The sequence below is a fragment of the Coregonus lavaretus genome (assembly GCF_964263955.1).
Source record: "Coregonus lavaretus genome assembly, chromosome: 7".
Taxonomy (NCBI): Eukaryota; Metazoa; Chordata; class Actinopteri; order Salmoniformes; family Salmonidae; genus Coregonus; species Coregonus lavaretus.
Genome location: NC_139994.1, coordinates 27,913,911 through 27,930,133, shown reverse-complemented (window position 1 = coordinate 27,930,133; position 16,223 = coordinate 27,913,911). Strand labels below are relative to the sequence as shown.

General features: G+C 43.5%; 1 protein-coding gene across 4 annotated transcripts; it reads right to left on the bottom strand.

The window, feature by feature from the left end:
- Positions 1 to 171: 171 nt before the first annotated feature.
- Positions 172 to 14,587, bottom strand: LOC311132711 (zinc finger protein 362-like). 4 transcript variants are annotated; one of them, XM_084165984.1, is made up of 12 exons: positions 14,440 to 14,587; positions 13,038 to 13,105; positions 12,455 to 12,713; positions 12,108 to 12,230; positions 11,603 to 11,641; positions 6,034 to 6,185; positions 5,765 to 5,841; positions 5,362 to 5,586; positions 3,417 to 3,584; positions 2,807 to 2,885; positions 2,440 to 2,598; positions 172 to 1,829 (listed from the first exon to the last, which is right to left on the bottom strand). In XM_084165984.1, exons 2-12 carry the CDS (start codon positions 13,098 to 13,100, stop codon positions 1,437 to 1,439), a joined length of 1,737 nt encoding a protein of 578 aa, XP_084022110.1. In that variant the 5' UTR covers positions 13,101 to 13,105; positions 14,440 to 14,587; the 3' UTR covers positions 172 to 1,436. The 4 variants fall into 4 exon arrangements, with proteins under 4 accessions (XP_084022110.1, XP_084022111.1, XP_084022113.1 ...); XM_084165985.1 differs by lacking the exon at positions 14,440 to 14,587 and adding an exon at positions 13,665 to 14,240; XM_084165987.1 differs by lacking the exon at positions 3,417 to 3,584 and having other exon boundaries at positions 14,440 to 14,571.
- Between the last annotated feature and the right edge of the window lie 1,636 nt (positions 14,588 to 16,223).

The window sequence follows — 16,223 nt, the reverse complement described above, 5'->3', positions numbered from 1 at the left end:
GGCACAGGGTACGGCAAATTAGTGTCCCAAACACAATCACCTAGCGAACACAGTATTTTATATTATTTCAATGTATCATTTACCTATGTACTGTACATTGATACAATACCTTCAAACTGACTGTCCACAGCATGTCTGCATGCAGGAAAAGGAGAATCGGACAGCAAGCTTGTCATCTCCGACTGTCTCACTTTATTGTCCTTACATGGAGAAACAGTCTGTTCATATGAATGTGTACTGTGCATATACAGCGAGTGTAGCATAAGGGTAGTTAATAACGGCATTAGGAGCGATAACAATACGAATATTGAGAACTGTTATTTCAAAAGACACAATGAAGTACAAGGAGTATAAATAAGATCACCGGCCAATCACGAGCCAGCTCAATAAATACAGAGCAGAATAGAGCTCTGTGATTGGACGGGTCAACGATTCATTACTTTTTAAGTTATTTTGTTTTCTTTTTCATTTGCATTTAGATCTCTAGTTTACTTTAGAGGCAGTACATCATTCCCTTTTTTTGAATGAAAACTCATTTCTATATATATCTACATAGATTACAGTATCTTCCAATGGATAATAATGAGGATAACATTGATAGTTGCGTACTATAATAATAACGAAGGTAGTAATATTCCGTATGAAAGGTTTTAAAAAACAACAACAACTCGTTATAAGTACCTGACAGCCAATTCATTGTTTCAAGACAATCCACCTTTATCCCCCGCACCCCTTGCTTTGCAAGAATGAGTTGGGAATATAGAAAATTATCATTCTTAAATACAAAATCTGCTCTGTTTCTAGATGTTTCTTCTCACTCACTTTCCTTGCACAATCTTTTTACTTTCAAACGCCGTTCGTTAACACATTCCACTGTTGGTAGAAAAATACATACATATGATAATATACATACAACTAATAAATGAAACGATGAGAAACTGAGAGGAAAAAATACAAGATTGATCAAGTGCCTTCTATATATCAGCCCCCCCTTTTCTAATCTCTTCTCCTTTAAGTGCATTCTTTGAACCATTCATATATCATCTCTTCACTCAATACTGGACTACATATCCCATACTTCCTCTTCATCTCAGGTTTCCTCTTCATACCCTCCTTTCCTTATTCTCTGATTGGGTCTTACATCACCAAACCTCATTCTTCCATCCATTCCTTCGCCAACCCCAAGGCAGTGTAGTTTTTACTTAGTCCTTTCTCCCTCCCAGTGGAGGCTGGTGGGAGAAGAAATCGGAGGACGGCCTCATTGAAATAGCTGGAATCAAAAACATTCAATGTGTTTGACACTGTTCCATTCCAGCCATTACAAGGAGCCCATCCTCCCATTTAAAGTGACACCAGCCTCCACTTCTTCCCTCTCCATTCTGTCCATCTTCTGCTCTGTCCAACCTCCTCTCCTCCCCTCTGTCCATCCTCCCGCTCTATGAGTTCATGTGCTCCACCTGGATGGCTGAGGTGGACACGGTCAAGCAGAGGTCCTTATGGGCCGACAGATCAGCCACGCTGACTGGCTTGTACTGGATCTCGCCGGCCGACACTGTCTTGTACTGGTGCATGTCGAAGGGGCATGGCACGCCTTCTATCTGCGGGTAGCTGCCCTGCTGGGGGTTGTTGGGGTTCTGGGGCTGGTTCTGACCCGGGTTCTGGCCTGCCCCTACAGGACCACCCACTGCATTTGCCCCGCCTCCTCCTCTACCACGGCCCCTCCCCCTGCCCCCTCCTCCAGGGGTGTGGCCCTGGGCCTGCTGGGCGGCGACCGCCACCGTGAGGGAGTCCGGGTTGTGTTTCCGCATGTGTTTCATCAGGTAGGTCTCCTGGAGGAGAGGAGAGGAGAGGAGAGAAAGAGGGTGAGTGAGGTGGACAGTGCAGTGAACACTTACCATGCAGTGGGTCTTGGGAACAAAATGCAAGGGCTTGGCAGCACCTACATACAAACTCAGTAATATGTAGTCTATGCAAATTACTGGAAATAATATAGGCCTAGCGTATATAAACTACAGTAGAGGGGGGATAACTGTTTTTAACTACATAGCCAAAGCCTACCTGTACAGTCCTATACAACCCTATAGGTCACCATCAAGCCAAACTACTGCGTGTACTTGTTAATCTACTGTTCTACTGGTTGTTTAACTTTTGTCACTACCAACCAACTTACAACAACCTGAAGTAGTCCTTCAAGTAATCTAATACTGCAGTTACTGAAAGAAGTACATACAATGAATTAGTCTCCACCCTCACAATGCTCTAGCCCCTCCCCTACAATATGACATTGCTGAACACCACTTTCATACAACAGGCCCCTCACAAGTGGGGAGGCCTTGAATCTAGAAAGTAAAAGCGTGTGGAACTCTTTTAAAAGGGGTGGGACTTTATGTAGTTGAGGAGGAGGTAGAGGAGGAGTTTTAGGGTGATTGACAGGCGTACCGAGGTGTAGGCGCGGTTGCACAGGCCACAGGAGTAAAGCTTGGCATGTTTGACCGTGTGAGTGGACATGTGCACCTCCAGACTGGCCGCGTCTGTATAACCGCGGTTACAGTTGTGGCACTTATACGGCTTGTCTTTGTTGTGCTGCCGGCGGTGAGACTGGGGGAAGCAATGAAAGAGTTAATACATTATGATTATTGTGACTATAACGTTATCATGTCATATCATTAACTGTACGTAATGAATTTAGAGCTAAGTGAAGTTTTGCTATGAGAAACTTACAACCAAATATATTGAAATTGAGATGATTATTGTCCAAATTTGAGATCTATTGGACTTGTGAATTGGATGTAGAAGGCCTGCCTACCTGTAAGTTGGACAGCTGAGTGAATGCTTTCTCGCAGCCAGGATGGATACACTTGTAAGGTCGGTCCCCAGTGTGAATCCTATGGAAGTGAAACACAGTCTGTAATGAACTACAGCTCCCAGAAAACCCCAGTAGCCTGACTACTTTCATTACAGCGTCACTCACTCCAAGCAACGGACAGGAAAGACGGAAAGAGAGATATCCAATCCTAAATGAACCACACTATCCAATGGTCTTTCTTGACGGCCCCTCAGATAGTTTCCACCATATTGCTTACTGGTAAATCCAACCAGTCCTTTCAGATGTCAAAGTGTAGGGGATATGCATATTGGCTACAGCCTCAGGTCCAAACCAATGCTGACATGAGGGAGGAGCCAGAAAATGTAGCCAAACTTGAATGAGACTTCTAATTACATCAATATATGCTAAACGCTTTATTAAATAAGTATTTGGGGATTAGGGTTGTTTTGAAATTGAGCAAGAAGATAAGAGGATGAGAGACAACGAGGGAGAAGGAAAGTGAGAGGAAAGCAGAAAAAGAGGAGTAGATGGAACTAGAGAGGGAGTGTGATGACATGACTGCCCACTGTCCCTGTTTAGTAATGTTTACCTGTGGTGCTGCTGTAAGTGACTGAGCTGCCTGAATGTTTTCTGGCAGAAGGAGCAGGTGTAGGGCTTGGACCCACTGTGGATGCGGATGTGCTGGGCCAGGTAGCTGGAGTTGGAGAACGATTTGGAGCAGTGGGGACACTTGTGCGGTTTGCCCTCAGTGTGGTTTCTAACAAGGGGATGGGGAGATAGAGAGAGAAAAAAAGAGAGATTTATAATATATAAAATCAGCGACGAATGATCCGGAGATCAAATCATATAATCAAATCACCCCAAATCAAGTTTAGCGCAGTTTGATTGACAGTGTGCACTTTTTGTTGTTGCTGTGTCGGAGTTGCGAAACACAGTACGAAAACAAACAGCAGGCACAGTCCCCCTTTCCTTTCTCTCTCTCTCTCTCTCTCTCTGTCTCCACCTATGGTGTGCTACCGATATTGTGTGGTAATCCTACAGAGGCCTACTGCTAAGGAATTTGAGTGAAGGCAAGCGCTCGTCTTTCTCTTGAAACCAAAGGCAAAGAATTGTGAGGGGCATGTGAGGGAGGAAATGTAATAGAGAAGGCAAAGGGAGCACTTCATTCTACCAGAACGGTGAGGGTGGGAGGAAGGGAAAAGTATTTTATTGAATTCCTCATAAACATTCAAGAAACCAAAGACTGGTTGAAGAGATGGTGCACAGATAGAACTGATAGTGTCAGGGAAAGGCAGCGAAAGAAAAGGAAGAAATCAATATGGAAAGATGTAGTCTTTGATAGGTAAATGTAGATAGAGCCATATTATTTGTCTGACATAATTTTTTTTACATTATGATGCTGTTTCAGGGATAGTAAAATTACATCCTTTCCCCAAGGATGGACGTGACTTATTCGTCTTTGCTGTGTTTCTCCAGCTATCTAAAAGGAAGAATGCAATCTGTCACTTTCAAAGAAGTTAACCCCCTCTTCAGATTAAATGTGGTGTTCCACAGGGATCGATTCTTGGACCTCTATTATGTCTAGTTTACCAAACACATAAAAACTACTTTCTCAGGTTGTTTGCCAATAACATAAGAAACTTTCTTTCCCAAAGAAATCTGCAAACCACACATAAAAACAGCCTCCAAGATAGCAAACAACGCAGATAAACTTAAAATGTAAATACAACCAAGGCACTCAATCTGTATTACACTTGAAGCCCGTACTGTGGTTTTTGACCTCCTCTACACAATTTGTTTTTAACCTAGCACTGAATGTTGTGTCGTAAAATTCTTCGTCTACGTCTCTGGTAATGGTTATATACTGTATCCCTGTCTTCCGTATGTTCCTGCTTGTCTGTTTGCATGTAAGTGAACATGTGGAACAGAGAGCAGGAAAGCAGACAGTCAGAAAAGTAAAATGAGGGATAAGGATGCGATAGGAAGAAAAGATGGACACCACAAAATTAAGAGGGTACAGGCAAAGCAATCAACAGATACAAGGACATAACTGAACGATTTCATCAAAGTTGGCAAAAAGCAATTTGGCAAGAAAAAACATTTCAAACAGCACACATGCTCCTTATAAAAGCTGTGACATTTCGACAGTGAAAAAAGGGTGGTGCTGCTTTGTCACACCTCACCAGAAATAGAAATATCGGGCTTGTTTATTCTAAACCTGCTGTCATAGATGAAGTACAATAAGACATTTTTGTAAAAGTATTATTGGGAGTAATACTGTATTATTTGCATTGCCAAAATAAAACCCCATGTTTCTAATGCAGAGTAGTTACTCATAATGTAATGGTCAAATTCAAAGCCAAATGATGAGAAGTACATTGGTATCAATCCCTGAATTTGTAGTGATAGTGATTGTCTTTCCTACCAACCCTTCATTCTTGTGTGACAATCTATATTCTGCAGTCAAACACCTATTCCCTGAAATCAACCACCACACACACTCACACACATACACGCCAGGGAGGCAGCAGTACCGTGTGTGCTGCTGTAAGTGACTGAGTTGCCTGAATGTTTTCTGGCAGTAGGAGCAGGTGTAGGGCTTGGACCCACTGTGGATGCGGATGTGCTGGGACAGGTAACTGGAGTTGGCGAACGATTTGGAGCAGTGGGGGCACTTGTGTGGCTTGGCCTCTGTGTGAGACTTGGCGTGGATCTGCATGTCCGACTTGCTGAAGAACGTCACCGCACACATCCGGCACCTGGAAGAGGGGTAAGAGAGAATGGCAAGTGGTGGAAATGGAGAGAAAACAAGAGAAACTGAGAACTGTATAGACATGGAGATACTTTGAATGGGGAATAAATGACAGGGTCAACTTGGGTAACAAATAGTGAAAGTTAAGGAGTAAAAAGTATGTAAGCACAAAGCCTCTAATATACCTGTATGATTTGGTCCCATCTTTGTTCCCATGCTCATCCTCATCATTTGATAAGTCATAATGGTCGGCAGTGTGGTGCTATACACAAAAACGAAACAATGATTTATTTAATAAACAACACTTTGCTTCACTATTCCTGAAATAATGACACAACAATATGTAGCCTTAACGTATTTTATCATTATGGATTGGATTAAACACAACATAATACTCAACATAACATCTGTAGCGGCTTAGTTATTATGTGACATCACTTCAAATCTCAATCACCTGCCCCCCAGCAGCCAGGTGTGCCAGAATCAACGCATCACTTCCTGGGGGGAGGGTGGCGCCCGCCCTCGGCATCATCGACTTCTTCTTCCTGCCCCGCTTCCCGGGCGTTGGCATGACAACAGGAGGGATGATCAAATCCTCTTTCTTGTCTGAAACAGGGACAAAAAAACAGGATGGGGAAAGGAGGGATGAAGGGAAGGGGAGAGAACGGGGGAGAAGAATATAGCTCTGATTAAAACAGACCAAAAACCACACAACATATCCCATGGGCCTCTGCTTGGTGAGTATCATCCAAAGCGGTGTCTCCTGGTATGCAATGGTGAAAGCAACAACGTGTGAGTGGTATATCACCCCATTACACTGAGGCATTTTCATCTCTTCACCCATATATTGGAACACCTGACAGACTTCATCGCTGCAAAAATAATCGGTTACACTCAACTGCCTATTTGGACAGCGTGCACAGATACAAAACTAAACTAAATTGATTTTGCTTTTTGAATGGGGCAGATACTGTAGTTGATATGTTTTGGACATTAATCCAAGACAGTGATTTTCATCAACCTTTGGATGATCACATTCATGGATGGAATTGCACCACCAGAGAACATGGCGGCGTACTCCAGATCACTCCATTGGTCCTCTAGATAACTTCCTTGGACCATTAGTGGGGGTGCATCAGATCATATACTTAGACTTTCAGATTGGGTTTTTGGAGTCTTGGCCTTACTTAGACAACTCTACTGGACCATCAACAGGTCCCAGATCTGATCATCTTCATAATATGTTGTGCAATGTATAGTGTGAGCTTAAGTCCAGTAAAACATTACATCCAAGCATCCTGCACGTTTGAATAAATGTTATTTGCAGCTTATAACAGGCCTTACAGTAGCGTTTCCCAAACTAGGGGGTCGTGACCCCATGTGGGGACGCCTGATTTGAAAATGGCGTGGCGAAAGAAACTCGGAAATAAAAGATGTACGCTCGGTTCATAGAACCGTAACCTCCGGTAGCCGCTAGACGCGGACGTAATAAACAGAGCGGTTTCTGTTTTCTTCCTACAATTGTGGCGTTATCTTTAAAAACGGTTTAAGCTACAACATATTATGACCCCATCACTGAAACATAAGACTCAGGAAAACGTAAGTGTCTTCTGTTTCCCTATACAATGCCCACAAGCCGCGCAGGACTCATTCAAATAGAGTGGACAAGACCAGGCACTAAATCAGACTTCATCAACTTCATCAATGATTATGTTCTTTTCTACACAGAAAATCATACAAAATTATTGCCTGATGATCTTCTGAACTTCCCAATACCTTTCTGATGCATTTCAGTTACTTCAAACCATACTTCCTTCAGATTGAAATACTGTCAAAAGTACTGTCGGACTGATTTGTTATAGACTGTCATAGCACCAAGAAAGTAAACATTGGCCGTTGATTACATCACCTTTTTTTTTTTTTTACATGGTGGGCCGCACATTTATTCTCACAAATGTTCTTTTTTGTGATCCGAACACCTCAAACTTCGATTCGTCTGTCCATAACACTTTTTTCCAATCTTCCTCTGTCCAGCGTCTGTGTTCTTTTGCCCATCTTAATCTTTTATTTTTATTGACCAGTCTGAGATATGGCTTTTTCTTTGCAACTCTGCCTAGAAGGTCAGCATCCCGGAGTCGCCTCTTCACTGTTGACGTTGAGACTGGTGTTTTGCGGGTACTATTTAACTCCTCTTTCTATTCTGGTTAGAGCCAGTTTGCGCTGTTCTGTGAAGGGAGTAGTACACAGCGTTGTACGAGATCTTCAGTTTCTTGGCAATTTCTCGCATGGAATAGCCTTCATTTCTCAGAACAAGAATAGACTGACGAGTTTCAGAAGAAAGTTATTTGTTTCTGGACATTTTGAGCCTGTAATCGAACCCACATATTACCTCAACTAGCCGGTGCCCCCGCACATTGACTATGCAACGGTACCCCCCTGTATATATAGCCTCCCTACTGTCACTTTATTTTACTGTATATATAGCCTCCCTACTGTCACTTTATGTCACTTTATTTTACTTTTTTGTTGTTGTTTTATTCTTACTTTTTTTGTTTAAAATAAATGCACTGTTGGTTAAGGGCTGTAAGTAAGCATTTCACTGTAATGTCTGCACCTGTTGTATTCGGCGCATGTGACCAATAAAATTTGATTTGATTTGATTTGATGCTCCAGATACTCAACTAGTCTCAAGAAGGCCAGTTTTTTTGCTTCTTTAATCAGCACAACAGTTTTCAGCTGTGCTAACATAATTGCAAAAGTGTTTTCTAATGATCAATTAGCCTTTTAAAATGATAAACTTGGATTAGCAAACACAACGTGCCATTGGAACACAGGACTGATGGTTGCTGATAATGGGCCTCTGTACGCCTATGTAGATATTCCATAAAAAAATCAGCCGTTTCCAGCTACAATAGCCATTTACAACATTAACAATGTCTACACTGTATTTCTGATCAATTTGATGTTATTTTAATGGACAAAAAAATTGCTTTTCTTTTGAAAACAAGGACATTTCTAAGTGACCCCAAACTTTTGAACGGTAGTGTATATATATATATACAGTGGGGAGAACAAGTATTTGATACGCTGCCGATTTTGCAGGTTTTCCTACTTACAAAGCATGTAGAGGTCTGTAATTTTTATCATAGGTACACTTCAACTGTGAGAGACGGAATCTAAAACAAAAATCCAGAAAATCACATTGTATGATTTTTAAGTAATTAATTTGCATTTTATTGCATGACATAAGTATTTGATCACCTTCCAACCAGTAAGAATTCCGTCTCTCACAGACCTGTTAGTTTTTCTTTAAGAAGCCCTCCTGTTCTCCACTCATTACCTGTATTAACTGCACCTGTTTGAACTCGTTACCTATATAAAAGACACCTGTCCACACACTCAATCAAACAGACTCCAACCTCTCCACAATGGCCAAGACCAGAGAGCTGTGTAAGGACATCAGGGATAAAATTGTAGACCTGCACAAGGCTGGGATGGGCTACAGGACAATAGGCAAGCAGCTTGGTGAGAAGGCAACAACTGTTGGCGCAATTATTAGAAAATGGAAGAAGTTCAAGATGACGGTCAATCACCCTTGGTCTGGGGCTCCATGCAAGATCTCACCTCGTGGGGCATCAATGATCATGAGGAAGGTGAGGGATCAGCCCAGAACTACACAGCAGGACCTGGTCAATGACCTGAAGAGAGCTGGGACCACAGTCTCAAAGAAAACCATTAGTACCATACTACGCCGTCATGGATTAAAATCCTGCAGCGCACGCAAGGTCCCCCTGCTCAAGCCAGCGCATGTCCAGGCCCGTCTGAAGTTTGCCAATGACCATCTGGATGATCCAGAGGAGGAATGGGAGAAGGTCATGTGGTCTGATGAGACAAAAATAAAGCTTTTTGGTCTAAACTCCACTCGCCGTGTTTGGAGGAAGAAGAAGGATGAGTACAACCCCAAGAACACCATCCCAACCGTGAAGCATGGAGGTGGAAACATCATTCTTTGGGGATGCTTTTCTGCAAAGGGGACAGGACGACTGCACCATATTGAGGGGAGGATGGATGGGGCCATGTATCGCGAGATCTTGGCAAACAACCTCCTTCCCTCAGTAAGAGCATTGAAGATGGGTCGTGGCTGGGTCTTCCAGCATGACAACGACCCGAAACACACAGCCAGGGCAACTAAGGAGTGGCTCCATAAGAAGCATCTCAAGGTCCTGGAGTGGCCTAGCCAGTCTCCAGACCTGAATTCAATAGAAAATCTTTGGAGGGAGCTGAAAGTCCGTATTGCCCAGCGACAGCCCCGAAACCTGAAGGATCTGGAGAAGGTCTGTATGGAGAAGTGGGCCAAAATCCCTGCTGCAGTGTGTGCAAACCTGGTCAAGAACTACAGGAAACATATGATCTCTGTAATTGCAAACAAAGATTTCTGTACCAAATATTAAGTTCTGGTTTTCTGATGTATAGATTCCGTCTCTCACAGTTGAAGTGTACCTATGATAAAAATTACAGATCTCTACATGCTTTGTAAGTAGGAAAACCTGCAAAATCGGCAGTGTATCAAATACTTGTTCTCCCCACTGTATATACAGTTGAAGTCGGAAGTTTACATACACTTAGGTTGGAGTCACTAAAACTCATTTTTCAACCACTCAAATGTCTTGTTAACAAACTATAGTTTTGGCAAGTCGGTTAGGACATCTACTTTGTGCATGACACAAGTAATTTTTCCAACAATTGTTTACAGACAGATTATTTCACTTATAATTCACTGTATCACAATTCCAGTGGGTCAGAAGTTTACATACACTAAGTTGACTGTGCCTTTAAACAGCTTGGAAAATTCCAGAAAATGATGTAATGGCTTTAGAAGCTTCTGATAGGCTAATTGACATCATTTGAGTCAATTGGAGGTGTACCTGTGGATGTATTTCATGGCCTACCTTCAAACTCAGTGCCTCTTTGCTTGACATCATGGGAAAATCAAAAGAAATCAGCCAAGACCTCAGAAAAAGAATTGTAGACCTCCACAAGTCTGGTCCATCCTTGGGAGCAATTTCCATACGCCTGAAGGTACCACGTTCATCTGTACAAACAATAGTACGCAAGTATAAACACCATGGGACCACGCAGCCGTCATACCGCTCAGGAAGAGACGCCTTCTATCTCTTAGAGATGAACGTACTTTGGTGCAAAAAGTGCAAATCAATCCCAGAACAACAGCAAAGGACCTTGTGAAGATGCTGGAGGAAACCGGTACAAATGTATCTATATCCACAGTAAAACGAGTCCTATATCGACATAACCTGAAAGGCCGCTCAGCAAGGAAGAAGCCACTGCTCCAAAACCGCCATAAAAAAAGCCAGACTATGGTTTGCAACTGCACATGGGGACAAAGATCGTACCTTTTGGTTCAATTTATTGTGGGAAGCTTGTGGAAGGCTACCCGAAATGTTTGACCCAAGTTAAACAATTTAAAGGCAATGCTACCAAATACTAATTGAGTGTATGTAAACTTCTGACCCACTGGGAATGTGATGAAAGAAATAAAAGCTGAAATAAGTAATTCTCTTTACTATTATTCTGACATTTCACATTCTTAAAATAAAGTGGTGATCCTAACTGACCTAAGACAGGGAATTTTTAGTAGGATTAAATGTCAGGAATTGTGAAAAACTGAGTTTAAATGTATTTGGCTAAGGTGTATGTAAACATCCGACTTCAACTGTATATATATATGTAGTTCTGTCCTTGAGCTGTTCTTGTCGATTAATGTTCTATATTATGTCATGTTTCATGTTTTGTGTGGACCTCAGGAAGAGTAGCTGCTGCTTTTGCAACAGCTATTGGGGATCCTAATAAAATACCAAATACCAATTCAGAGTGCAAGTCAACACAACAAAACCACAGGACTGCAGGGCTTTGCTGCTAAGCAGTAGGGATGGATGATGGCATATGGGGAGGAAGTATTGGGCTAGGTGGGGCAGGGTGGAGGGGAGATGGAGCTGAGTACTCACTGTGGCTGTAGAAGTAGAGAGAGGCGTGCTGGCTGCTCTCTGACAGAAACCGAGAGAAGAGGAGAACACACTCAACACACGGAGCTCACTACCTGGCTCGCTCCCTCTCTCTCTCACCGCAGAGGGTGGGGGGGTTGGATCAGGTCAAGGGTTAGTGGTTGGCTGCTGGCAGCGCGTTGCAGGGGTTAGCTCAAGCAGCAATGCGTGTTTTACTGTGTGTGTGAGTGCATAATGCATGTCTGTGAGTGTTGAGGATGGAAGTTTGTGATAAAAAAAAAAGACTGTAGAAGGTGGTACCCTTGCAGGGTCAGCCCATATCAACCATGGGATTAAATATATTTTTTTAATGCTCCAATGAATGTACAGTATGTGTGTATGTAAGTGTGTGCCAGTGTGTCTGCTATGGTTGTTAATAAGCCAGGACAGATTTGCAAGCCGCTCAGGCACACAACCTATCACAGTGCGGGGGGGGAGAGGGGAACGGGGAATGGGGTGGAGGTTTTACCTGTGTTTGTGGGGTGCAGTGCGGACACTATCATGGTGGTGGCAGGGGGTCCGGACACAAAAGATTGTGTGGAGGTGGGTTGAGAGACCAGGGTGCCTTGGGGAGTGGTTATCACTAGCCCCGCTGAGAGGGAGAGAGAGACGGTGACCTGACTGCACCACACCCCTCCAAGAGAGCCGAGGTACACATTACACACTACACACACAATGAAATACTGAGAATGTTTGCGAGACATCCCTATAACATGATTAAGCCAGACAGTAACAGGGAGGAGATACACATAGAACAACCACAGAGGATAGCCAGACAAACTGACACTGGCAGTGTGTCTTGTCTTGTCTACTCACCTGCCGTCATGATGCCGGTGGACTGGATGGGCACCACCGTGATATTCTGTGAGGTGTGCGGCTGGTGCAGGTGCCCGCCTACGGAGTTCAATTGGACGCCACCGCCTCCACCTTCCTGTTTGGGCACCACCCGGCCTCCCGCGTCCATGGTGAGCACGGCGGTGGGATAGTGCGAGGAGGAGTGAGGGAACGACGGAGAACACTTATTGTCCGGACCCAACTGCTCCTTCATCTTGTTCAGGAACATGGCATTTTCAATCTATAGTGGAGGGGAAAGGTGGATAGGAAAAGAGGGGTGGAAAAGAGAAAGACAGGTAATAGAGAGAATGGGTGAGATGCCAAAGGAAATGAGTAGAGGTGGTAGAGGTTGATAAGGGAAGTGGAAGAGAGGAGGGGCAGAAGTGATCATTTGGGGAGGCTTGTTGTTTTGTTACTTACACATGAATTACAATGAATTTGATGTTTTGCCATCCTCACCTAAGGTGTAAGCTCATTATTTATTAGTGCTAACTGAAATGTATTGTCTTTATTTGTGACACCACCATGTACATTTCAAGATAAGGTCCAGTAATAAGGTTTCTACCTGTCCTTGTACTGTGGGAACGGGAGACCAAAAGTATGATGAGTTGAAATGGGAATCTTCCATTATTTCTGTAATTGAAAAGCAACATAACTTATAAACACGTGCTCGTTCGTCATCGTCAGTTGAAATGAGACCATGCCCATCTCAACTCATGTCTGGCCAAAGTTATTGGTCTCTTGCAAATGCTAAGCATATCTAAGAAGTTGAGTAAAATAAAGAGTTTTGTTCAAGGGAATAGGCTATGTTGAAAGATACAAAAGTCGAGCTAACACTGTGTTTTCTTCACTGGCATGCATTTTGCCCACTGCCAATATATTTAACTAAGATAGAAAAGTGTGATCCATATCATATGCAAGTCTCCATGGCCCCCGGACAGAGAGTGTTGCTGTTGGTCAGAATTGTAAATGGCATTTTACAGTTCACATACAAATAAATGCATGCAGAGTGCAGTAGAGGGGGTGTACAGAAAGTATGTTTAATCAATGGCTACTTATAACTTCTAGCACAGTCTACAGATGTGATCATAACAAACAAAACAAGTATGGATACATTGTATTGCATACATAATAGAATATTTAACAGAAATATTTAAATATGCCCTGGAAACTACTAGCTAGCTTCTCTCACCGAGCTACATGGCTGGAGTGGGCACTATAAATAGCAAGGAACAATGTCGTCTGTCATTGAAAACCATCCAGCTAGTAGGTGTATAACATGGGAAGTTATTTATTGTAGCTTTGTAACTCCACCAGCAACATAGAGGTGTCTGCTATCCATTTTGATGTGGAACATTGAGTTCTGTCAAGTTATAGTATTTCCTATCCCAGGCCAGGGCACACACACACACACAAGACAGCTTGCCAGCCAAAGGGATAGCTGCCGCCGCCGCCGCCGCCACCACCTACAAGAAAACACTCGCCTACCCTTTCTTTTAACTAAATGGCTGGTGGCAAGCTTAATAGACTGATATTGATGTTAGCTAGCTAGTTAATTATCTAACAACAACAGATGAGTGAAATCTGAGCTAGTTAGCTAACGTAGAAGCTAGCTAACTCTTTGAGGTTAGCTAGCTAACTTGCCTCAATTAATTTCTGCTTTTGTTAGCTAGCTTGCAACTATGCGGCCTATTTTTTAAGTCGACAATAAACAAATAAACTTCCGCTTGAAAACAACAATGCCTCCACCCCTCTCACTGTTCGTCACACTGAGAAAATAAAAAAAATAAAAAAAGAACTCGCGAATAAAAAAAACAGAGAAAAAAACGTCGAAGCCAATGCCCCTGTGCGAGACGCAGCTTCATGCAGACTTCCGGCTGTCCAGATAGAGGATAGCAGCAGCTCGTATGAGTTGCTCTGTAACACACAAATAATTAACGATTGAGTAATAACTCGATGTTAATTACCGGTGTTGGCGATTCCTTCTCAACCCCCGGGCTCCCGCGGGTCGGGACAGTTCGGAAACTCAGTCCAAATCCACCCGAATCCTCAGATTCGCAGATTTTTTTTCCTCTATTTTTTTTCTTTTTCCCTCTTGTGGGTCTGCTCCGCTCTACACTTCCGGTGCCGAGAAATTGATTTCCGGTCGTTGGGGTCCTGTACAGTGGTAGCCTTCCACTATCAATGATGGCTAATACAGGTATGCCACAGTACAGGCAAAGACAGGGGTTCCCAAACTGGGGTCCCGGGTACAGTTTCCAACAAGTTGCAAGAAAAAAATTATGCTCCCCCATCAGATATTGTTTCCCCATTATATTGTAGCGAGCGGGAAGCGCACCCTGGTCTCCGGCGTGAATACCCTGGTCTCCGCATCGCGCCAATAGGTTTAACCCACTTGGTGCGAATTGTAATGTGGCTCATATAGCGAGGATTGCTACACTGCCCTCTCCGAACGGGAAGCCACGTCCCCTTGCTTCGACTAAACTCAGCCCCCTCACATCCCAGACTGTGTGTTACGATGGCCCCACGGCCGCCATCCCGTATGAAAAATGTATGCACTCACTAACTGTACGTCGCGTCTGCTAAATGACTAAAATGTCAATGTAAAATGTAATCCCACTTCTGACTTCAATGTAGCGAACGCAAAGAGAAAACTCAGTCCAAATGTAGCGTACGCAAAGGCAAACACCCTAAGCACCGCGCCAATAGGGTTAACACACTTGGTGGAAATTGTAACATGGCTCACATCTGCTAAATATGTGTATGTGACCAATTGTATTGTATTTTATTTGACATGGTGAGGATCGCTACAATATACTGTTCTCTATCAGATACTGCTTTCCCATCATATAGGCCTACTGTTGTTCCCCCATCATGGCCATAATTGACATCGCTGCCTGTGACATGAACAACAGCTGTGCATGATGGCCTTAACCTGCTTCATTCCTGCTGAGACATAACTACACACCAGACAACCCTGAATAGCCTGGGATACATGGGTCCAATCCAGCAAAATATCACTAAACCCATCCAAATGCAAAATCACCTTCGCCAAAAGACCTTAACCCATAATGACCCTTACTGAGTAGGGAATACGGGCCCCAGGTCTCCCACCCAAGGACCAACCCTGCTTAGCTTCAGAGGCAACCCAGGAGTGGGGTGCGGGCAGGATGGCATGGCTGCTGGCAAGCTATGGCCAACCAACTCCGAACATTTTTCCTCTGATGGCTCAAAAGACTTGGAGTTTCCAGGGAGGACCTCACCAACACCTACTCTGGGTGCATCCACCCGACACAGTGCATATGTAATGCAAGCAGTACATACAGTGGGGGGGAAAAGTATTTAGTCAGCCACCAATTGTGCAAGTTCTCCCACTTAAAAAGATGAGAGAGGCCTGTAATTTTCATCATAGGTACACGTCAACTATGACAGACAAATTGAGAGAAAAAAATCCAGAAAATCACATTGTAGGATTTTTTATGAATTTATTTGCAAATTATGGTGGAAAATAGGTATTTGGTCACCTACAAACAAGCAAGATTTCTGGCTCTCACAGACCTGTAACTTCTTCTTTAAGAGGCTCCTCTGTCCTCCACTTGTTGCCTGTATTAATGGCACCTGTTTGACCTGCAGAGAGCTGGGACCAAAGTAACAAAGCCTACCATCAGTAACACACTACGCCGCCAGGGACTCAAATCCTGCAGTGCCAGACGTGTCCCCCTGCTTAAGCCAGTACATGTCCAGGCCCGTC